Below are 21,180 nucleotides of genomic sequence, written 5' to 3' on the forward strand. Positions count from 1 at the left end.
CTCAGCTCGCTTGCTGCTTTCCTGGAGCTTGGCATTTGACACTCTGACTTGGGAAGGTCGACGTTGAGCGGAGCTAGAATGGCTAGATCAGGTAATTCAGGGGACATAGATGCAGAATACGTCACAGCTGGGGAATATCTAGTGCGAGCAGAAGTGTGCGCACGCCCGCTCGCCCCTCACAACAAAACGACACCGCGACCGCTGACTTCCGCCGACGGGCTTGCCGATGGGACGCAGCAAGTTCCGCCGTTCCTCCGCCTTCTTTGCGCCACCGCAGAGCTTCTCGGCCATCATCTTGAGCGCGTTACGGCCGTCGAGCCAGTCGCGGCCGGACGAGCGGCGCGCGAGGATCGTCTTCTCGGCCCATGCCGGAAGCCACGCCGCCTTACTCCAGCCGATAAGACCGGTAATGTTGCCCCTCGCGTCAACAAATATGTGACCCGGGTCGAGCTGAGTGTGCGTGAGGACAACCGGCGAGGAGAGCGGAAGCAGGCGCTCGACCTTGATGCGCGTCTCTTCGGCGGAAATGTCGGTGTGGTTGTCCGAGCGCCGGTGCAACTCGTTCTGCAGCCCGAAGCGGAGCTGATGAGACGAAGCGCAGCCCTCGTACGTCGTTGCTCCTTCGACGCCGAATACATCAGAAAGCGGACGGCCAGACGAGCGGTCGCAGGTGCCGACCGGGGCGGACGGAGGCGCCCTGACCTTGCGAAGCGTGCGCACGACATCCTGGAGCTGGTTCAGAGTAGGCTTCTTGTCGTGTGGCGACAGAGTAGACCAGATTGACTCGAGCGTCTTCCCGCCGAGGTCTTCCATGTAGATGTACGTCGAGCCGTTGAGCGAGTCGAAGCCGAAGACCTGCCGCCAGCCTATGTTAGCTCACATCGAACCTTGCGTGACGAAGGGCTCGGGGCGTACTTGAGGTACAGGCAAACTTGTCTCCGTGCCGAGACGGCAGAGAACCTCCGCTTCGACGAGCCCCACATCGCGGCCGTATTTGACGATAAGCGACCGGCCGTTCCAAGATAGGCGCTTGACGTAGCGGTCCGCTGGAGGGGACTCGTCGTAAAGGTCGAGGAAGGTCGGGTGCCGGCCGATATGCTCACCGCAAGCGAGGACAATGGCAGGGTGCGGGAGCGAGTCGTCCGAGTCGAAGGAGGAGGAGCTGGAGTCCGACGTTTTGCTCGCTGACGGAACGAGCGAGGGGAAGAGCGAATCGGTCGAAACGGAGCTGGCGCCGAAAGACCTGGACGAGTGCGACGAGCCCAGCAAGCGAACCGAGAGGAAGTCGGGAAAGCTGTGGGAGAGCTTCGGCGCTGAGAGCGAGAAGACTTTGGAGAAGAGCTGACTGCCGAGCATGACGGCGAGAGGACCTTGGGGGCCAGGAGGAAGAGTCTCGAGTTCTCGCGTGCACGCGGAAGTTGAGACGCGCTCACCTGGGAAGGGATTGCTCGAGTGTACGAGACGGCCGGGGTTGAGTGAGGGAGTGACGTACAGGAAGGAAAGAGAGAGCGAAGCAGTTGGCGGCTCTTTCAGCCCGAAAAGCTGGTCGGGCGAAACGAGGAGGAGAGCAGGAAAAGGGGTGTAACGTGCTTCCTCGAGCTGCTGCTTCGCACCGTTTCTGAGGAGCTCATAAGCTATCATAGTTAGAGTCAGCCGGGCGATCGGACTTGTACGGACGGACAAAGCGAGCAAGACTGAGAGGAGGCGCGGTTCGACTAAGACGGCGAGGGCCGACACCCGCTCGCTCCGGCCCGCATGAAGCGGAGAAGCACTGCCTACAGCCTATTCTTCCAGCTGCGGGTCAGCCTGCCTAGAAGCAAGAGACCAGAACGCGCGATATGGGTCTGGCCTGCAGTCTTCGAAGCGTTGGCAGGAATGAACAGACGTGTACTGCAGGACTGCACCGAGGGAACAACACGGGACGGCGGAAGGGAGGACAGGAGAGACAGATGCGCAGGCGCGGACAAACAAACACGACGACGGGGAACCACGACCGGAACGTAAGCGACTAGACCCCCTCCGACCAACGTCTTCCCGACGAACCGGCATTACGCTCACGCCGTCTCCGCAGCTGCGGCCATAGGCACAGGCGCATACTTCGCCTCGCCTGCCATCGCAGCCTGACCCGCCACACCAGGTTCGCCGCCCACAGCACCCGCCTCGCCCGTTGCTGCCAGGGTTGCAAGCGACTGCAGTGCCGCGGCAGCTCCTTCGCCCGTCGCGAGTAACTCGGGCGTCGGGTGCGGAACGGGCGACGGCGCGAGCGAGGTGAGAAGGCCGAGCGCGCCGGCATCGGCGAATCCGGCCGCTGCTGCTAGCGGGCCGGCGAGCGAGGCGATTGAATGGCCGTCTGCGCTCACATCGAAGGACGTGGTGTTGGGAATAGCATGCGATGCGTCGAGGGCCTGCCCACTGGTCGAGGACTGTAGCTGCGGCGTTCGTACCGGGTCGAAGTGCAGGATGGACGAGTGGGCGAGGTGTGCCGGCGGGCCGGATGCATTCGACGACGACGGCGTCGACGATATGTACGGCACAGGAGAGTACGTGACGGTGCGCGGCTCGTAAGGGCGCAGGCTGCTCAGACCGCTCGGTGCGAACTCGGGCTGCGATGTTGGTGAGGGGCCGGGTGCATACCCCCCCTGAGTGCTGCCGTGCTTCAAGAAGCGCGAAAGCGCCCCGCTCGACGACTGCGAGGGATGAAGATACCTCGGCGACGGTGGCGGCAAGCTCGCGTCGAACGCGAAGCTGGACGGCACGCGCACTTGCTGCGGCGATGGCCCGGACGGCGGCCAGACAGGCAGCGAGCCACCGTGCCAGCCCGCATACTGCGGCATGCGGCTCATGCCGTCCACTGCGGCCGAGTGCATTGATGCACCCATGCTAGTCGAGGCGAAAGAGGAGGCGGGCGGCGGGACGACGGAGCGGCCGTTGCTGAGCGGCGGCGGACCTGGGTCGGGCTGCCTCCCGAGAGCGCGATGGGCTGGTGCACACCGGTGTGCGGAGCTGTAAGGGACCGGCTGCGCCTGCGAGTACGAGCCGGACGTCGAGAAGGTCGGTTGCTGGACGAGGTGGTGCGCGGGCGGTTCGTACTGCGGCAGCACCTGCTCGCCCGCCGCGAGAAAGCTCTGAAGGATGTTATTGGCCTGATTCGCGCCGACGGGCAGGAAGAAGCCGCTTGGCACCGAGCCAGGTAACGAGAGGCGCGGGTCGTGCGAGATGCTGCGCGTGCGCATCGCCGTGACGGGATCGAAGGAAGTCCCGGTCGACATCATCGGGCCGAGACTTGAGACCGGCGCGGGCGGCATTACCGCAGTACTCGCTGCGGCGGCGAAGGCGGCGAGCGCGTGAGCCGGGAGCGGGAAGGCATCGTTGTTGGCGGCGAAGGCAAGGTCGGAAGTGCTCTGTCGGCGGTGCACATGCGGACTCGTCATATCGAAGGGTTCGCCGGTGACCTGCTGTGTCGAGCCGTCGAGGAGCGGAATGTCGACGGGAGGAAGCGCCGAAGTCGACGGCAAAGGGAACCCATCCGAAGCTGAGCCGAAGATGTCGACACGCGGAAAGGTCGCGTCCGCCGCCGTCGGTTCCCAGAGGCTGGTGCCGTCGCCGTTGTCTGCAGGCGCGGGCGGCGAGGTCGACAGGGGAGCGTTGGCGAAGGGGATTGAGCCGTTCGGGCCGAGCACGGGGACGGAAGAGGAGGACGACGAGCTGCACGGTTGGCAACGTCAGAAGTCTGCACTCCCGTGGTAGAGAAGGCAAAGAGACGTACCCGCGCTGCATTGGCGGCGGCACCGCCCTCCCGCCTTTGACCCACTTGGTCTTGCCCGCCGCGCCATTCTCCTGCGCCCCCGACCCGCCCTTCTCCTTCTCCTTCCCCTTCTCCTTCTCCTTCCCCTTCTCCTTCTCCTTCCCCTTCACGCTCGCGTTTCCCTCGCGTTGAACTCGTTCCGCACCCGCCTCTTGGCGACTCGCGAGTCCCGCCGCCGCCGTCGCGCTAACCTGGTCACGCACGCGCATGCGCTCCTCGTACTGCGCCATGTGTTCGGCGGGCTCGAGCGCGCCGAGGATCTCGCGGATCGCGCGGTCGTCGTGCAGCGGGCGGAGCGCCGCGTGCGGCTCGCGCTCGGTGGAGCCGGCAGCGGAAGAGGGGGCAAAGACGGGCGCCCAGACGTCGCGCGTCGCCATCTGCGCGTAGGAAAAGGCGTCGACCCAGCAGCGAACGAGGTCGCGCGTGACACGCGTGCCTTCGTCCGCGGTCAGATTCGGGTCGAACATGTCGGCGATGGGCAGCGGGAACGTCGGCGGCTGCGGGAAGGTCGAGAGCGCGAGGGTGGAGATCGCGGACGCTGGGCAGCGGCAGAGGAAGAGCGCGAGCTTCGGGGCTGTGAGCGGAAAGACGGGGATGTCGACGGCGGGACTTGCGCAGAAGGCGCTGTAGCGGCTGCGAGAAGGGCTAGTCAATCACCCTGCGATGCTCGTCAGCGAGAGCGCACGAGACGCACTTCATGGCGAGACAGAGAGCCGTCTGCTGGGCGCCAGTCGTCAAGCACTCGAGCGCCGTCTGAATCGCCTCTTCCGAGCGGATCTGAAGAGAGACGTCTGGGGTAAAGCGGACATGTCAGCCCAGGCAGCTGGCCATCAAGCGACACAGGAAGCTACGACGCACCTCCTCCAGCCTCCAGGCAAGCGTCGCGGAGAATCGTCTTGCGCCGCTCGTATAGCTCGACGACAGTCGGCATCGGAAGCGGCCTAAAGTCGGTCGAGTACCTCGGCGGGCCCGGCGTAGAAGCGATATGCAGCATAGGGCGGGGCGGAGATGCTGCAGATGCCGCAAACGAGGCGGTCAGCCTGTTGATGCGGCAAAGGGGAGAGACAGGAGGACGCACTCGCAGCGCCGTTTGGAAGTGAGGACCGTCTTCCCGTCGACGAGCTGCTGGAAAGGCGTGCTCCGCTTGGCTGCGCTCCTCCCGCAGCCGTCTTGCTCGTGTTGGCGGGCGTCTTCTTCGCAGGCGCCTTCTTCGCGCTGGGTAAGGCTGATTGCGGCGGCCCCCTCGATCTTGGCGGCGCGCGCTTCTTCGGCAGTCGGAACGGCAGCTCCGTGCTGCTCGGGCTGAAGTCGTCATCGTCGTCGTCCTGAGCATCGTCGTACTCGTCGTCGCTCGAAACTTCGGCGTAGGACGAGCGCGCGGGCTTCTTTGGTCGCCGTGCGGTTTGAGGCTTTGGCTTGGGCGGTGGCTGGGTCGGCGGCTGCGGCTGGGTCGGCAAAGCGTCTTCGAGGTCGCTCAAAGACGTAAGGGACGAGCCGTCGCTGGCGTTGCCGTCGACCTGCAGCTGGTCCGGCTTGACTGCGCTCTCGCGCCGGTCGACCGGTTCGACGCTCTTGTCCCCGCCGATCTGGACCGCGACCGCTCCCTTCCTGGCCTTCTTCGCCGCCGGTGCGCCGCCCTTACCCTTGACGCCCTTCTTCCCCTTCCCACCTCCCGCCGCCTTCCCCCTCGCGGGGCTGACCGGGCTGCTACTCCCGCCCTCCGCCGCGCCGCCGTCCGTCCTCGTGCGCTTACGGAGCGAGTACATGCCCGCGCTCTGCGCGAGGAGCACCGCAGCGCGGTCGGCGCGCGCGCGGGCGGCGGCGGCGTCGTCGTCTTCTGCGGGCGCGGGCGCCGAGGCGGTGGACGACGCGGGCGGGGCTGCGGCGGGGTGGCGGCTCGCGCGGGTGGCGGCCATGGCTCTCGCTCGCTCAGGGAGCTGAGGCGGAGAGAAGGAGGCGCGGCGGCGTCGGGGAGAGTTGGGGCGGACGCACGCCGGCGATCGAGCGGGAACCGGCGCAGCGCGGGACAGGGCTCGCCTGCGGGCTGGCTTTGGTCCGGAGTGCTCGCTCGCCGCTCGGAGCAGCGGGTGCACGCGAGGGAGGGCGGGGGCGAGAGCGGCGGAGACACGGCCAACCTCGCGAACGAGAGGACGCGTCCGTCGAGCGGGTCGAGCGCAGCGCTCTGCTCCGAGCAGGGCAGCAGCGTACTGGCGACTTTGCAGAAAGCTGGGACAGGACCCGCCTGTCCTCCGGCGAGAGCGCGCACGCTCCACCCCGTCGCTTCCTCCGCGCACTTTTCGGCGCGAGCGAGGCGACGCACGAGCCCCTCTCGGTCCGACTCGAGATCGCGTTCCCTCCGTCTGCACATCGAGCCACGAGCCGGCAAGCAAGCACAGCAGCAGTAGCAACCTTTGTAGCAGCCAGGCAAGCAGCAGCAGCACATCGAGCAGCTGTTCCTCCTCGTTGCGAGCGCGCGATAGCAGACCTCCTGTGCTCGAGCAAGACGCGTCGCTCGCATCTCGTGAGCCACCCTACGCCCGCGATACAGAGACCACAACGTCGAGGGAGAGAGGCAGAGCTGGAACGATGGCCAACATTCCTCGCGTCGCGCACGAAGGTCGGCCACACGTCGCGTCGCCCCGACCACATTCTTTCCTCTCGTCTTGACGAGCAGCATGGGCAAGAATGAGGTCCGAAAAGGCTGCGTTGCCGCGCTCGAAACAGAACGACAGGGGTGCGAGTCCAGGGGGAGAGAGAAGAAAAGGGGGCGACTGAAGCGCCGAAGCCAAAGGGAGAGAGAGGGGGAGAACGAGGCGAGAAAACGAGAGCGCAGAAAGAGGGAGGGTGCGACGCGCTGGGACACCAGGCCCGCAGGACGCGTCGCGAAGAAAGGGAATAAGAAGAAGAGGGTATGCATGGACAGGGGAGGCGACGAGGCGGGGCGCGAGAAAGAGGAAGGAAACACGAAGAAGGGGGGTTTGCTGCGAGTGCTGCGAGGGGAGGGACGAGAGAAGGCATTGCGAGCGAGGCGGTTTAGGCCGGGGTGATGCGCCACTGCTGCGCCTCGTCGTTCTGTTCGCGTGCGCAGGACAGGCAAGTCAGTACCTTGACAGAGCATGCGATGCAAGATCAAGCGCGAACGCACCTCGTTCCACTCGGCGAGCGCAAGGCTCGAGTAGCCGCCCACGGTCGAGATGTGGTTGGGCGTGAGCGCGCGCGCCGTCATGTCGGTGAGGTGGTCGACGGCGACGATGCAGTACTTGGTCTCGGGCGCGCGCTTCTTGACCATGCGCTTGGCGAGGCTGTGGTGCAGCGAGCGGCGCGAGCGCGTGCGCTTCTGCGACGCGAGGTAGTTCTCGAGCGTCTCCTTGCACTCGACCTTGCCTGCGAGTCACGACGTCGTTAACGTCAGCGCACGCACGCGAGGTGACATGAGAGAGGGAAGCGCGACGCACCAGCCTTGTAGACGTAGTCCGGGTGGCGCGCAAGCCAGACGCCGTCGTGGTTGCAGGTCCAGGTCGAGCGGTCGTTGGGGTCGACACCGTTCTTGATGCCCTTCTTGGCGTTTTCGGGGTTGACACCGCTCGTGATGTAGTAGTTCTCGAGCTCGACCTGGCACTCGACCTTACCTGCAAAGCGAGGAAGAGATGACATGAGTCTGGGCAAGAAGGGTGGAGCGCGAGGGAAGACCCGAGCATACCAGCCTTGTAGACGTAGTCGGGGTGGCGCGCGAGCCAGACACCGTCCTTGTTGCACTCCCACGTCGAGCGGTCGTTCTTGTCGAACGGCTTCTTGGTCTGGAGGCCCTTGGACGAGCTCGACGACGACGAAGCGGACGTTGAAGACGACGAAGAGGACGAAGAGGACGACGAAGACTTGTCGGCAGTCTCGGCAGGAGCGGCAGTCTCGGAGGTGGCCGCAGCGAGGCCGGCCGTCTTCTGCGACGCCTTCTCAAACTCGGCGGTGGCGGCAGCCTTGCTCCCCGAGCTCGACGCGGCGTTGAGCTGAACAGCGTCGATCTGGAACTCCTGCTCGTCATCGTCGTCGCCCGACGTCGTGCCGCAGGGCGTCTGCAGAGGCGGGTGGGGCGGGTCAGTCAACTTTCGCGCGCGCGCGAGCGTGATGAGAGCCGACGACGCACAATGGCCCAGAACTGCTTGGCGAGCTCGAGCGTGTCGGTACCGGTGGGGGAGTCACCGACCTGTGAGCGAGTGTGATGGGCGCCGCCAAGGAAGCGGGTCAGCGAACGCGTCGAGGCGTGCCGAGGCTCCGAGGAGGGAAGGGGTCGCGACGCACGATGCAGGCGTACGAGACGGCGGCGACGTCGTAGCCCTCGTCGTGGCCCCACTGCGCCGACATGCACTTGCTCATGCCGGCAAAGTAGGTGCCCTCCCAGGACTCCCACTTGCGACCCGACTGGCCGTGACCCGCATCCTGGCCGAGCGTGATGGGCTGGCGCGAGTTGCCGGCAACAATGTTAGTCGTGTCGTCCGGGCTGCACGCGTCGTTGCAAGAGTGAGCGGTTACAGAACGCGGCACACGAGCGGGACGAGGCGAGACGGACCGTTCGAAGTAAAGGTACTCGCCGGTCTGGATGTTCTGGACGTAGTAGTCGCCGGTGTGGGCCTTCGACGCGGACTGCGGGAGTATGAAAGCGTCAGTACGCGCGGTCTGGCAGGCGCTGGAATGCTGGGCGCGTCCCCCGGCCGGCGAAGCGGTGTCCGTCCTCGATTCGCGAACGGCGCCCGCTCGCCTCGCCTCGCCGACGGCTCAAACGCGTGCAACGACGGTTGTGCTCGCTTTGAATCGACGCAGGCGAGACGGAGGCAGGCGTCACGGGGTTGAGTGACGCTCGCACCGCACCCTTGGCGGACGATCCGGGGGGACAAGGGGACGCGACGAGAAAGTGCGCGAGTTGAACGACTGACCATGACCTTGTTGAAGACAGGGAGGTTGTCGATGATGCCCTGGGCAGCAGCGCCACTGGCGGCGAGGAGCGGGACAGCCGCGACGAGAGACGCGACAGACTTCATGGCGGGTTCGGTGTTGAAGGACGGGGAGACGGGCGAGGCGGGGGAGGCGAGATGAAGCGAGTGTGAGCAGTTGGGCGGGGTCGCGGCAAGTCAGACGGAAGAGAGAGAGCCCAGCACGACCGGCGAGTGGGACTGAGGGGGAGGCGGCGAGGCGAGGCGAGGCGGGAGGAAGGAGAGAGCCGAGCGAGGAGCGAGCGCGTCTAGGGCGAGAGACGGGGGCTCGTGCGTGGACGGCGGGTGTTGCAAACGAGTGGAGGCGAGTGTGTCCGCCGGCTGTCGGGGTGGTTCAGACTGTACAAGCAGCAAGCAGGCTCTCGGGGAGGCGACGAGGGAAGAACCGAGAGAGCGGGCCAGAGGGCGCCGCGCTGCCTCGACGCGACCCAGACGCGTCGCTCGGCCAAGGCGAGCCAATTTGTTTGCTCGGCTCGTGTGCACTCTGCACGTCGCGCTCGGGCGTCTCGACACTCTGCGACAGACTGCGCTCGTAGCAGCGCCGTGGCCTCACTCGTTCCGCTCAGCAGAAGGGGTAGACTTGGGGTAGACGGGCTTTTCTCGCATGTCGCAGACGTGCGTCGCGTCTTTCGTTGGCACTACTGCACTGTTTCTTAGCTCAACAACGCTCGAGAGATGCCTGCAGAGGTTGTCGTCGATGCACTCGTCGCCATTGTTTGTCTCTAAGTGAGAGAACGCGTCACGACGCGTCGGCGGCTGCTCTCGCCTCGCCTGGACGCGCCTGGTGAGGACAAGGCCCGCGTCGCCCTCATCGCCTCGCCGTCGTTGTCCTCGCGCGCACTGCTTTGCTCTGTCTGTCCGTCTTGCTGTGTACTCAACTGCACTGTAGCCCACTCGAGCACACCCGAGCCGTCCCTCGCCCACGAGCGTCTTCATCACATCGCCTCGGCCCCGCCATCTCGTCGTCCTCACCACGCTCTCGACGACGCCTGCCATGGCCGCGTACACCCGCACGGACGACTCGCTGCACGCCCATTTCCGCAGCAACAAGCCGCACTCGTCCCTCGCCGCGCCGACCCGGCCAATGAAGCGCACCGCGTCCATGTGCTCCCTCCCCTCGCCGCCCGCAGACGGCATGGTCCTCGACGACGATAGCCCCGCCGCAGCAGCGAGTCGCAGCACCTTCCAGTCAGCGCTTGCACATGGCGCAGCGGCGGGTGACGACGAGGACGAGGTCGACCAGCTCGACTCGGACTACGACGGCGACGAGACGATGCCCAAGCGTGCACACCGCGCCAAGGCTCGTCCGTCCGCGCGCGCAGCGTGCATGCTCGGCTCCCCAGCAGTCCTCGTCGGCGGCGGCGCGGGCGGCGCATCGCGCAAGCAGCTCCTGAACCCGTTCCTCCCGACCGCGGGCGGCGCACCAGGCGCGTCGACCTCGTTCGCGCACCCTGTCACGGGCGCCCCGCCCTCGCCTTCCTCGTCCCCTGTCCGCCCGAGCAGCAGCAGCCACCCCTCGCCCAGCCGGCGGCGACACCGTCCGAACCCGGACCGCATCCGGCTGACGACGCCCCCTCCGCCGTCGCGTGAGGACGTCGAGGCGGCACGGGCTCGCGCGGCCGAGGACGAGCGCAGGAAGGCAATGGGGTGGGACGACCCGGACAATGTGTTTGTCGACAAGGCGGACCAGATGGCGCGCCGGCTGAAGGAGAGCAAGCCCATGCAGCGGCCCGAGACGCTCACCTACGTCAAGTGCGCTCTTGATCCGCGGCTCGTGCAGAAACATCGGAGCTGACGTTCTCACCTCGCGCAGACGCGGCCAGCGCATCAAGACCTCCGTGCCGTTCACCGCCGTCCTCACTTCGAGCTCCCCCTCGGACGACCCTTTCACCTTTACCGCGCCCAAGCTCCTCTTCCCGCCCGCCGACCCACCCTCACCGAGCACCGCGCGCCCCGCCACGCCCCCGAAGCAGCCGAGCAAGTTCCTCGAGGCGCTGCGCGCCGCAGGCCATGCCGACAAGCCCGAAGGTGCGGGCGCAGGCGCGCAGCTCCCGCCGACGCCGGCAACGCTCAAGCGCAAGGCGCCCGCGCACCCGACTGCCGGGACTGCGGCGAGCATCTTCGGGGGCGGGGCTGCTCAGCCGCAGCAGCAGCTAGGGGACGGAGGACGCTTTGGGCCGTACAAGCGCATGAGGGGGCTGAGCGGCGCGGTCGGCGGTGGAGCCGGCGCAGAAGGCGAGCAGCGAGGGCTCCGCTGAGGCCGGAGAGAGCCCGCTTTGCGCCGCATACGCTGTACCCATGTCCTGTCTCATTCCGACCCTGTCTTGTCGCGCACTCTTGCATCTTACCAGCCGTCCCCATCTTGTCTAGACCCCTCTTACCACTTTTCCTGTTGCTTCTCATCTCATGACGACTCGACGCCACTTGCGCAATACAGGCAATGCCTCACAAATCGCAGACCGGAGAGACACTCGCTGCGATACACTCTTCTCCTCTCTCTACCGCTCCCGCTCCTCCTTCTTCCGCCTCCTCCCCGCCCGCTTTCCCATCTCGAACCAGGCGAAATCGCTCCAGTCCCTCCCGTCCTCGTCCCACCCCGGGTGATCAACCGCCCCTTTTGCTGGCGCGCGTCGAACGAGCCGCGCCCTGCCCTCTTTCGGGCGGTGCAACGCCCACCCTACCGGAAGGTGCACCCTCTGCGTCTGCGTCTGCGTCTGCGTCTGCGTCTGCGCCTGCGTATGGGAGGAAGAGGCGAGGAGCACGCCACGCACGCCGGTCCGGTCGGCCCATATGGGCGGGTTCGAGGCGCGGAGGGCGTGCCGGTGCGGGAGCCAGAGGTCGAGGATCAGGGTGGAGAAGTAGAAGGCGATGCTGCGGGGTGTACGGGTTAGTCAGCCTATTGTTGGAGGCGCTTGTGAGGGAGGAAAAGGGAAGTGCGAACCCGAAGCAGGCGGTCCACTCGAGGATTGCGCTCGCGGCTTTTCTCGGCGGATCGCGTCAGCCACTCGTCTGCATGCGCACGAGAATTAAAGGAAGAGAAAGCCGTACTCATCAGGCGGTAGCACTTTGGCCACGGCAGCGTCCTCGCATCGCCTCCGCAGCTTGCGGTCATGAGGCAGAACGCGACACCAGCCGCGCACGACACGGCGATGCAGATCCACTTGAGCGCAGTTCCCTCGAGGAGGTCGTGCCGGTCCGGGTGCTCGTGCCACAGGTGCTCGACCTCGCTCGTCTGCAGCAGCGCCGAGAGCGAGATGCCCGCGATAAAGGCAATGAACGCAATTGCGTGCTCGACGGGGTAGTCCTCAGCGCGCAACAGGGCGGTCGAGACGAGGGCGAGGCCGGCACCGAGGCCGACGAAGACGTCGACGTAGCCGATGGCGACCCAGAGGAGGCGCTCTTCGGTTGCCTCGGTGAGGACACGGCAGTGACGCAGGAGGCGCTCGGCGACGAGGGACAGGGCATAGAACGTCGCGGTAGCGATGGACCCAAGGAGGAAGACGGTCTGGTGTCGGGCGCCGATGTGCGAGACGAACGGGACGGCGCCGAGGGAAGGGTCGAACCGGGCCCGTCCGTCGGCAAAGATCCATAGCAGGAGGAGCTGCAGTGTTTTCGAAGTCAGCTAGGCGTGGCGTCGATCAACGGGGCGGGCGTACCGCAAGAAGCGTTCCTAGCCAACTCAGCGTTGCCAGGACGGGCACAAGACGCAGAGCCCACCTCGTGAAGGTGCCAACTGTTGGCGGCTCGTGGCTGTCGAGTGTCCGCTGAAGGTCGACCGGCGAGAGATACCCCTCAGGAGGCAGAGCGGACGGCAGTGCGACCTCCGGCTCGCTCTCGCTCAGCAAACGCAATGAATCTGCGCCGACGCGCCCGTAGCGCTGCTCGCGCCGGACCGGCAGCATTTCGGTTGGAAGCACAGTCTAAAAGTGACGGAAGAAGCGAGGAGGACGCGCACGGAAGAGCCGCGGACTGGGGAAGTTGTCTCCTGTCCGGATAGGAGCGACCGAAGAGCCAGAAACGCTCGACGTCGAAGGTTCAGCTTCGAGCTTTACTCGACGGGGATAGTGCTCAACGCACGAGGAACAGAGCAGCGGGCAAGACAAAGCGGCGGGGTTCGAGATACCGCCTGGCACAGCAATCTAGTCGTCAGATTCTACCTGCAAGGAGCGAGTCAGTGAAGCTCTCGTTAGAAGGCGAGACGAAAGGAGACGACGTCTCCGGCCCTACCTTTCCTCCACCCTCGCCTCTCAAGTCCCCCCAACGCGTTCCCACTCGATCCGCAGCACCCAATACCGCATCTCGCCCTTTGCCCCTACACGCCCTCTGACGGCCCTCCCTCCGAACCCGTCCGGTCCGCGCAGCTCCTCCCTCTCGCGCGAAACGAGGCGGTATGCATCGCTTTTCCCCGCCTCTTCGGTTGGGCGGCGGCGCACGAGCGCCGGATCTGGCGGATTGGAGGGGAGGGGGAAGAGCGAGGTGAGCTCGGCTTGCTCGGCGGTGTGGGTGGGGCGGAGCGGGATGCAGAGCCAGAATGTCGGGGCGGCGGTTCCGGCGAGTGCGGGAGGCGGCGGAGGGAAGCGCAGGAGGGACGAGACCGCCGCGTGCAGGAGGGTCGCTTGACCTGGTTCGTAGGCGAGGTCGGCGCCGAGGAGGAGGTCGTAGCGCTCGCTGTCTGGCGGCGCGGAAGCAGGGGAGAGGTAGTCGCGCCAGTCGAGGCGCTTGACCTGCACGTCTAGCCGACTCTCTGCAGGACTGGACTGCAAGAGGGACAAGTTGGCCTCGACGTTATGCCGCAGGTTCGCAAGCACCGCGTCGGGCTCGTCGCCGCCGTCCGACAGCGTGACCTGCACGCTACTCGGGTGCTTGGCGCGAGAAAGTACCGCTGCGGCGGTCAGGCCCACAAGGCCGGTGCCGCTGCCGAGCTCTAACACTCGGAAGGGTGCAGGTGCCGCGGCTGAAGGAAAGAATGTGGTCGGGGAAGAGGCGAGGCGGTGTGCGAGGATCGAGGCGGCGCCCCAAGTGCGATGACCGGTGGAGGCTTCTAGCAGCGTGCCATCTCGTATAGTGAGCGTGAGAGGCTGAACTTCGGACGCTGGCTGGTTCAAATGGCTGTCGGATGCGGCGTTCGCGTGTCGTGCGGAATGCCCTGGAACGGAGGGAGGCGAGCGAGAGGATCCGCATGCAGCCGCGAGTTCGGAAGAAGGTGTTGAAGGAAGGAGATACGTCTTGGTGCTCGAGCCTTGAGCTATTACGGCGTGACAGCAGCGACAGTCAGCGATCCGAAACCCAGACGACCAGCCGGAAATGACCGAATGGGACGCACACGAGGGCCCCGACAGCACCGACAGCAGGCTTGCAGCCTCGTCGACCGCCTGCTCCCACTCTATCGCCTGGCCCTGCCCACACGCGAGCTGCCGCGACCCGAGCGCGACGACCTTCTCTAGCCAGCTGCGCGCGAAGGCGATCTCGAACGCGTCGGCCTCCTCGTCTGCGCTCGCCTGCGACGCGCTGTAGTTGTACACGGATGGTCGGAGGTCGACGAGGGCGGAAGGGGGGTTGCAGAAGTTCGCGAGGCGGGAGATGCAGGCGAGGAGCGAGGAGGTCGAGGGGCTGGGAACGAGCCCAGGGAGAAAGGCGGAAGGCGCGACACTGTCCATGCGCCTCTGAGTAGTAGTTGGCGAGTCGTCCTGCCTGCGGGAAGGATGCAGCCGCTTCGTCGACGTTCAGCTGATGAGAGTGAGCGGAAGCGTAGGTCAGCGATGCTCGCTCCGGTCGAGCTGGAGGGGATCTAGTGTAGCAAAGCAGCCTCACATTGGCACGGCAGACGCACAAGTCAGCTTCTGGCAGCCTCGAGGGCTCTGCCCCTTCTACCCGCTCTTCGTTTCTCAACGGTGCGCCGGGATCCGGATGTCCCGGGTGCGAGGGTCGATTGAGATACCGGTAGCCGCACTCTCTGTAGATCACTGCGCAAGGCGTGCTCGCCCGGCCGAGCTCTTCGGGTGAGCGTGACGACACGGGCCAAGGCCTTCGCCGCCTCCGCCCTGTCCGCAAACGTGCCCTCTCGCGCTCGTTCTCCTCCTACAGCTCTGCGTGCCCAGCAAAATGATCGAGACTCACTTGAGCGACGAGTACCCGCGCACGGCCATCATCGACCTCCCCTCGCACGCCCCTCGGGTGCGTGGTGGTGCCCGATCGGCACACGGCTCCCTCCTGCGCACTCCCTCAGACGCTGACTCGAAGCCCCTCCACAGGACATCCTCCTCCTCGTCTGCCTCGCCGACACGCCCATCCCGCAAGTCGTCGCGTCCTTCGGCACGTACCACGACATCTTTGCGTCCCTCTTCCGCCGCGGCGTGCGCATCTCGGCGCAGGAAAAGGGCGAGCTCGCAGAGCTCACGGGGCGCGGGTCGGGCAGGAAGTTGACGATCGAGAGCTACGACGTCGTCAAGGACAAGCTGCCGTCGGAAGAGCGAGTGAAGGAGGCCGACGGTTTGCTCATCACCGGCAGCGGTGCGTACTTGCTCCTCTTTCCTCAGATTTCGTACCCCGTACGACTCTCGAAATTGACGGGAGCACCGCCCCGCAGCCGCATCCGCGGGCGACGACGAGCCGTGGATCCTCTCGCTCCTCTCGTTCGTGCAGCGCCTGCCGTCGCTCAATCCGGCGCTCAAGACGATCGGCGTCTGCTTCGGGCACCAGATCATCTCGCGCGCGTACGGCGCCAAGGTCGAGCGGAGCGAGCACGGGTGGGAGATCGGGACGCGGCAAATCAGGCTGACCGAGAGGGGGAGGGAGATCTTTGAGGGGCGGGAACACATCGTGCGTGCCCTCGACACATTGCGAGATGCGTTGCTTTCTGTCGAGAAGCGGCTGACATCTCTCTCGCTGCCTCGGTGGGGTTCGCAGAGCGTGCACCAGATGCACCGCGACCACGTTCCCGAGTTGCCCGACGGGTTCGAGCTGCTCGGGTCGACCAACGTGTGCCACAACCACGGCATGGTCAAGTTTGTCAAGCCCGACGAGCCGTTCTCGCCGGAGAACATCGCCATCTGGACCACGCAAGGTGCGTTTTCAAAGAAGCCGGATTCTCGCGCATCTCGGCGAAGAGGTCTCATACAACCCTTCGCCATCTGCCCATCCTGCTGCGCTCGTGCAGCCATGTCTGACAGCCTCGTCCGGTAACTGCAGGTCACCCCGAGTTCAACTCGATGATTGTCAACGAGGTGTGCTTGGCTCCATGTCTCTCCTCTCCGCTCGTTCCCGCTCGAAGCTGCGCTCAAAGCCCGTGTCTGACCTTCCCAAACTCTCCGGTGCGACAGGTGATTACGATGCGCGAGTCGAAGGGCGTCATTTCGCACGAGGTGGCCGAGCACTCGCGGGAAAAGGCGGGCGAGCACGACGACGGCGACTGGATCGGGCACATTCTCCTCCGCATGTTTGACATCTGAGTAGATAGACGCGACGCGCGATAGAAATGCAAAGTCGCGTTCGACGAGTTAGTTGTCGGAGAGGGGCAGGTCCGCGGTGGAGAGCGGAGAAGGGAAGCTCGCGGTAAGCCTGGAAGGTCTCGTGACGAGAGGGTTGACTGTGCCCAGTGCATCGGCGTACCGGGCAGTGGACGAGGACGGGCAGGGGGGAAGGCCGCGGTGAACGCGGTGAGCCGGGTCTCGTCCTTTGCCTTTTGCGCGTGCAAGTCCAACTTGTGCCCAGCCCTCGCTCTCCTCCTCTCCTCCTCCTCCTCTCCCCACTCTGCTATAAAGATGCAAGCTGCCACCGCCAGCCCGCACAAGAACGCCATGCCCCAGGGCGTCCGCATCGTCGGTGCGTCCCCCTCCCGTGTGGGCCGCCATCTCCGCAACCTCGCCGGTCCCTCGTCCTGCGCTCGCTACACACCGCGCGCAGCCGCCCGACTCGCTCAGCTGGCTCCTACTAGCTTCAGAGCGCCAGCGAACTTGCGCACAGGCGTCCGGGAGCGGCGGATAGCCGCGGCAGACAGCGTCACCGCTTGCCCGGTAATGTCGGGACGGCTCGCGGCGAGCAATGCGGCGCAGATCCGCGCTGAGGACGAGCCGCTGACTCACGTGCACTTGCTCCCGTGCTTCCCCTGGCCCTACAGGCAAGGTCGAAGGTGAGCCCGTCTGCCCACCGTTATCCTCCGCCCTTCCCCGCTCCCTCTCCACACCGTCCTTTCCGCTGACTCCGTCCCGCCTACCGTCCCGCCCGTCCCGGTCCTTTGAACCTCGTCCGATGCCGACGTCCTGTAGGCCGCCACCAGGAGATCCTGACGCCCGCCGCGCTCGAGTTCCTCGCCGTCCTGCACCGCTCGTTCAACCCGACCCGCAAGCAGCTCCTCCACCGCCGCCAGCTCCTCCAGGCCCAGTTCGACGCCGGCGCCCTCCCCGACTTCCTCAAGGAGACCGAGCACATCCGCAATGACCCGACGTGGCAGGGACCCAAGCCCATGCCTGGTCTCGAGGACCGCCGCGTCGAGATCACCGGGCCAGTGGACGCAAAGATGGTCATCAAGTACGTCGAGCCACTCATCGTGCGCATTGGGGAGCCGCACTAACGCCTTTTCGCCCGCAGCGCGCTCAACTCCGGGTCCGCGACCTACATGGCCGACTTTGAGGGTGCGCCGCTCGACTCTCCTAGCTCACCTGTCTATCCAGTGATATTGACGAGACTTCATGCAGACTCGAACTCGCCGACGTGGCTCAACAACCTCGACGGCCAGGTCAACATGTACGACGCCGCGCGCCGCAAGCTCTACTACAAGGCGCCGAACGGCAAGGAGTACAAGCTCAACGAGAAGACCGCGACGCTCATTGTCCGGTGCGTTTCTACTGCTGCAGTTGGGTGCGAACGCGGCACTGACGATCGCCGCCCGCAGCGCTCGCGGCTGGCACCTCGATGAGGCGCACGTCCTCGTGGACGGGCAGCCCATGTCCGGCTCGATGTTCGACTTTGGCCTCTACTTCTTCCACAACGCCAAGGAGCTCCTCGCCCGCGGCTTCGGCCCGTACTTCTAGTGCGTTTCTGCCGATTCTCGCGACACGCGACGCGGCCGGCTGACCTTCCCAACTCTGTAGCCTCCCCAAGATGGAGCACTACCTCGAGGCGCGCCTGTGGAACGACATCTTCCGCCTCTCGCAAGACTACTGCGGCGTGCCGCGGGGCTCGATCCGCGCTACGGTGCTCATCGAGACGATCACGGCGGCGTTCCAGATGGACGAGATCATCTACGAGCTGCGCGAGCACTCGTCGGGACTCAACTGCGGGCGCTGGGACTACATTTTCTCGTTCATCAAGAAGATGCGCATGCACCCAGACTTTGTCCTGCCCGACCGCACGCAGGTGACGATGACGGTGCCGTTCATGGACGCGTACGTGCGCCTCTTGATCCAGACGTGCCACAAGCGCGGCGTCGCGGCGATCGGCGGCATGGCGGCGCAGATCCCGATCAAGAACGACGAGGCCAAGAACAACGCCGTCATGGACAAGGTGCGCGCCGACAAGCAGCGCGAGTGCGACGCCGGGCACGACGGGACGTGGGTCGCGCACCCGGGCCTCGTCAAAATTGCGATGGACATCTTCAACAAGGGCATGCCCGGGCCGAACCAGTACCACGTGCGGCGCGAGGACGTGCGCGTGACGGCACTCGACCTGCTCAACACGAACGTGCCCGGCGGGATCAGCGAGGACGGCGTGCGCGGCAACTGCATGGCGCTGCTGCACTACTGCGCCAACTGGGTCGGCGGCCTCGGCTGCGTCCCCGTCGCCAACCTGATGGAGGACGCCGCGACGGCCGAGATTTCGCGCTCGCAGCTGTGGCACTGGGTGCGCCACGGCGCGTCGACCGTCGACGGCAAGAAGATTACGACGGCGTACGTCGACAAGATCCTCGATGAGGAGACGCAAAAGACCAAGCAGACGGGGCTCGACGCCAAGCGCGTCGACCTGTGCGCGCGCTACCTCAAGAGCCAGATCCGCGCCGCCACCCTCAGCGACTTCCTCACGACCGACCTCATGTGCGTTGCCGTGCTCATCAAGGCTCTCCCGAGGCCTGCAACGAAGGAGACTAACGCCCCCCTCCTTCCTCGCGCAGGCCGCACCTCGACGAGTACGCCGCACCGACCCGCCCGGCCAAGCTCTGAGCGCGGCGGGTCGCTCGACACCGTCCTGTACCGCTTGTGTCTCAACATACTCGCCACCGTGCCCGGTTCTCTGTACCATCGTCTGCCCGCGCCTGCTGTCTCTCGCTCTCTGATTTTCCCCGAGTCCAATCAATATCTGCAAGAATCGAAGTGCTTCTCTCGACTCTTCCTGCCGCGAGACGATTCTCATGTATGGGGAAACATGAGAGAGCTTGTTGCATCACGATTGACAAGTAAAAAGAGGGAGGAGGAAGTGTAGCTTGCCAATCACCCCGCCCTCGAGCGCCCACTGAATGGCGTCGACGCCCGAGAGACGGGGCCAGTGGGTGTGGGACAAGCACGCTGGTCTCGCGCCAACAAACATTCGTTTCCTTCAGCTAGACCCCTGGGAGAGCTCCCGTGAGAAACCTCGAACGGGAGCCCGAAAGGGGGGTAGAGCTGTACACAACAGCGCTGTGGGTGGAAGTGGGTGGGCAGGAGGGGTCGACTAGGGGACTGGAACAGTGGATGGGTAAGAAAAGCAAGTTCGGGAAGAAAGAGGGTCGCGAGCGGTCGAGGCAGGCGAGCGAGGCGATATGTTGACGCGGGACAAAGCGGGGCCGTCTGCTCGTACTCGCGAGCATGCGACTGTACCCACTGCACACGCTCAGGCGGTGTGAGCCGAGCCAGCGAGTGACGCGTCGGAAGCCAACCCGCGACTTTTCCGCACGCGGCGACGGCGATGACCAGCGGACCGCCTTTCTCGCGCCCTCGCCCGCCGTAAGGAGCGACGAGAGCTACAATGGCTCCTCTGATCCGACTGGACCTGCTCGCCCTCCAGGTGGAAACGCTCGAGCTCGTCCAGTCACTCTTCCCGCTCGATGGCGAACTCGACATTGATGAGGACACGACCGCCGGCCTCCCGTCTCTGCGGAGCTGGATCGAGGCGGGCGAGGTACCGAAACACGCAGCAAACGGGCTGGACCCCGCACCGCGGCTCGAAGACCTCGCCTTCACGCTGCACTTCGCGATCGAGCGACCCGACGGCCCCTCCGCCTCCTTCCCGCTCGCTCTCGGCGTCCGCCTGCCCCTCACGCCGCCCATAGACGACGCGCACACCCTCCCCGACGAGACGCCCGCCGCGACGATCCGCCTGCAGCAGCCTTCGTGGCTCTCGCGCGGCGCACACGACGGTCTCGCAGCGTCGCTTCCCTCGCTCAGTCCCAACTCGTTCTCGTCCAACGCCGATCTCCTCCTCCAGACGGTCGACTTTATCCGCGACGCCGCAGTCAAGCTTCTCCCTGAACCGGAAACAGCACCGACGGGGGGAACGGGCGGTGGGCGACGACGCCGACCCGCGCAGACGGGTGCGGAGGCCGACGAGCCAGAGTACCGCGTATGGCTGTGGTTCCCATCGTTGTCGACGCGCGAGAAGCGGGACGACATCGTCGAGTGGGCGCCCGAGTACGGGATCAGCGGCTTTGTCATGGCGGGTGCGTCTCGCTCGCGCGCAAGAGTCCGCGTCGTCGCGAACCGTGAGACTGATCTCTGCTTGTCTTGGGGCGCGTGTCGCACAGGAAAACCGGCTCTGATGTGTCTCGAGGGCACCGAGACGGGCGTGCAGGCGTTCCTGTCTGACATCAAGGCCAACAGCTGGGTGCGTTGAAGTCCTTTCCTCCTTCCCAGTGCCGACTTGACCCTGTCGTCCCCATCCCACGCAGGCCGACATCCCATCTTTCCAGAAAAAGGTGCGCGTCCCTGTCTGTACCTGCAAGCAGCGCCGCTGACCTTTGCCTGTAGGTCACCGAGCGATATCGCACCCCTCTCCTCCCGTCCTCAACCCCGTCGCCCGACCCGACACACCACCGCATCTTCACCTCGATGTCCGAGATCACGTCGCTGATCCCGCGCACGGGCGGGCGCGCCAACCGCGGCGAGATGGGCGACGTGCGCGACTTTCTGACCGAAAAGGGCCTCGGCGACGCGTTTGGGCTCGTCATTGGCGGCGGGCAGTTCTCGTAGAACGCGCTCCCGTGCACAGTGTCGAGTGGGCGGTGTTACACACAGACAGGGCGGTCCGAGAGCGGGGATTAGAGCGGGAGGAAAAGAGAGCTACGACTGCTTTGACCCGCTTGCATGAGGCAGCAGGCTCGTGGATGAGGAGGTACGCGGGTGATAAGGACAACCGGGGGACGTGTGCTCAAGAGGAGGCAAAAGAAGGAAATGCAAAGAACGATTCGCGGAGAAAAAACGAAAG

At 65.5% G+C, this 21,180-nt stretch overlaps 9 protein-coding genes across 9 annotated transcripts; 4 read left to right on the forward strand and 5 right to left on the reverse strand.

Annotated features, from left to right (window-relative positions):
* Nucleotides 1–138: 138 nt before the first annotated feature.
* Nucleotides 139–1,356, reverse strand: JCM10292_005191 (phosphotransferase family protein; the record flags this gene model as incomplete). Its single annotated transcript, XM_076646090.1, has 2 exons — nucleotides 139–855; nucleotides 916–1,356. 2 exons carry the CDS (start codon nucleotides 1,354–1,356, stop codon nucleotides 139–141), a joined length of 1,158 nt encoding a protein of 385 aa, XP_076508369.1.
* A 698-nt stretch (nucleotides 1,357–2,054) lies between these two features.
* Nucleotides 2,055–5,721, reverse strand: JCM10292_005192 (uncharacterized protein; the record flags this gene model as incomplete). Its single annotated transcript, XM_076646091.1, has 5 exons — nucleotides 2,055–3,705; nucleotides 3,767–4,438; nucleotides 4,500–4,596; nucleotides 4,664–4,816; nucleotides 4,884–5,721. 5 exons carry the CDS (start codon nucleotides 5,719–5,721, stop codon nucleotides 2,055–2,057), a joined length of 3,411 nt encoding a protein of 1,136 aa, XP_076508370.1.
* A 1,117-nt stretch (nucleotides 5,722–6,838) lies between these two features.
* Nucleotides 6,839–8,838, reverse strand: JCM10292_005193 (uncharacterized protein; the record flags this gene model as incomplete). Its single annotated transcript, XM_076646092.1, has 8 exons — nucleotides 6,839–6,877; nucleotides 6,951–7,189; nucleotides 7,261–7,434; nucleotides 7,506–7,875; nucleotides 7,947–8,006; nucleotides 8,102–8,300; nucleotides 8,370–8,443; nucleotides 8,734–8,838. The coding sequence occupies 8 exons, from the start codon at nucleotides 8,836–8,838 to the stop codon at nucleotides 6,839–6,841; spliced, it is 1,260 nt and encodes a 419-aa protein (XP_076508371.1).
* A 946-nt stretch (nucleotides 8,839–9,784) lies between these two features.
* Nucleotides 9,785–11,048, forward strand: JCM10292_005194 (uncharacterized protein; the record flags this gene model as incomplete). The annotated part of the gene is made up of 2 exons (XM_076646093.1): nucleotides 9,785–10,542; nucleotides 10,604–11,048. The coding sequence occupies 2 exons, from the start codon at nucleotides 9,785–9,787 to the stop codon at nucleotides 11,046–11,048; spliced, it is 1,203 nt and encodes a 400-aa protein (XP_076508372.1).
* Nucleotides 11,049–11,288: 240 nt separating this feature from the next.
* On the reverse strand, nucleotides 11,289–12,692 carry JCM10292_005195 (uncharacterized protein; the record flags this gene model as incomplete). Its single annotated transcript, XM_076646094.1, has 4 exons — nucleotides 11,289–11,661; nucleotides 11,732–11,768; nucleotides 11,839–12,391; nucleotides 12,447–12,692. The coding sequence occupies 4 exons, from the start codon at nucleotides 12,690–12,692 to the stop codon at nucleotides 11,289–11,291; spliced, it is 1,209 nt and encodes a 402-aa protein (XP_076508373.1).
* A 345-nt stretch (nucleotides 12,693–13,037) lies between these two features.
* On the reverse strand, nucleotides 13,038–14,447 carry JCM10292_005196 (uncharacterized protein; the record flags this gene model as incomplete). Its single annotated transcript, XM_076646095.1, has 2 exons — nucleotides 13,038–14,035; nucleotides 14,114–14,447. The coding sequence occupies 2 exons, from the start codon at nucleotides 14,445–14,447 to the stop codon at nucleotides 13,038–13,040; spliced, it is 1,332 nt and encodes a 443-aa protein (XP_076508374.1).
* Nucleotides 14,448–14,892: 445 nt separating this feature from the next.
* On the forward strand, nucleotides 14,893–16,238 carry JCM10292_005197 (putative amidotransferase; the record flags this gene model as incomplete). The annotated part of the gene is made up of 6 exons (XM_076646096.1): nucleotides 14,893–14,964; nucleotides 15,042–15,300; nucleotides 15,377–15,609; nucleotides 15,697–15,853; nucleotides 15,979–16,013; nucleotides 16,110–16,238. The coding sequence occupies 6 exons, from the start codon at nucleotides 14,893–14,895 to the stop codon at nucleotides 16,236–16,238; spliced, it is 885 nt and encodes a 294-aa protein (XP_076508375.1).
* Nucleotides 16,239–16,550: 312 nt separating this feature from the next.
* On the forward strand, nucleotides 16,551–18,944 carry JCM10292_005198 (malate synthase; the record flags this gene model as incomplete). The annotated part of the gene is made up of 7 exons (XM_076646097.1): nucleotides 16,551–16,611; nucleotides 17,055–17,316; nucleotides 17,377–17,420; nucleotides 17,484–17,622; nucleotides 17,681–17,818; nucleotides 17,880–18,818; nucleotides 18,896–18,944. 7 exons carry the CDS (start codon nucleotides 16,551–16,553, stop codon nucleotides 18,942–18,944), a joined length of 1,632 nt encoding a protein of 543 aa, XP_076508376.1.
* A 781-nt stretch (nucleotides 18,945–19,725) lies between these two features.
* On the forward strand, nucleotides 19,726–20,945 carry JCM10292_005199 (uncharacterized protein; the record flags this gene model as incomplete). Its single annotated transcript, XM_076646098.1, has 4 exons — nucleotides 19,726–20,416; nucleotides 20,501–20,580; nucleotides 20,645–20,671; nucleotides 20,724–20,945. 4 exons carry the CDS (start codon nucleotides 19,726–19,728, stop codon nucleotides 20,943–20,945), a joined length of 1,020 nt encoding a protein of 339 aa, XP_076508377.1.
* Nucleotides 20,946–21,180: the final 235 nt, after the last annotated feature.

This window comes from Rhodotorula paludigena (genome assembly GCF_050403205.1).
Source record: "Rhodotorula paludigena JCM10292 DNA, Rt_paludigena_JCM10292v1_ctg3, whole genome shotgun sequence".
Lineage (NCBI taxonomy): Eukaryota > Fungi > Basidiomycota > Microbotryomycetes > Sporidiobolales > Sporidiobolaceae > Rhodotorula > Rhodotorula paludigena.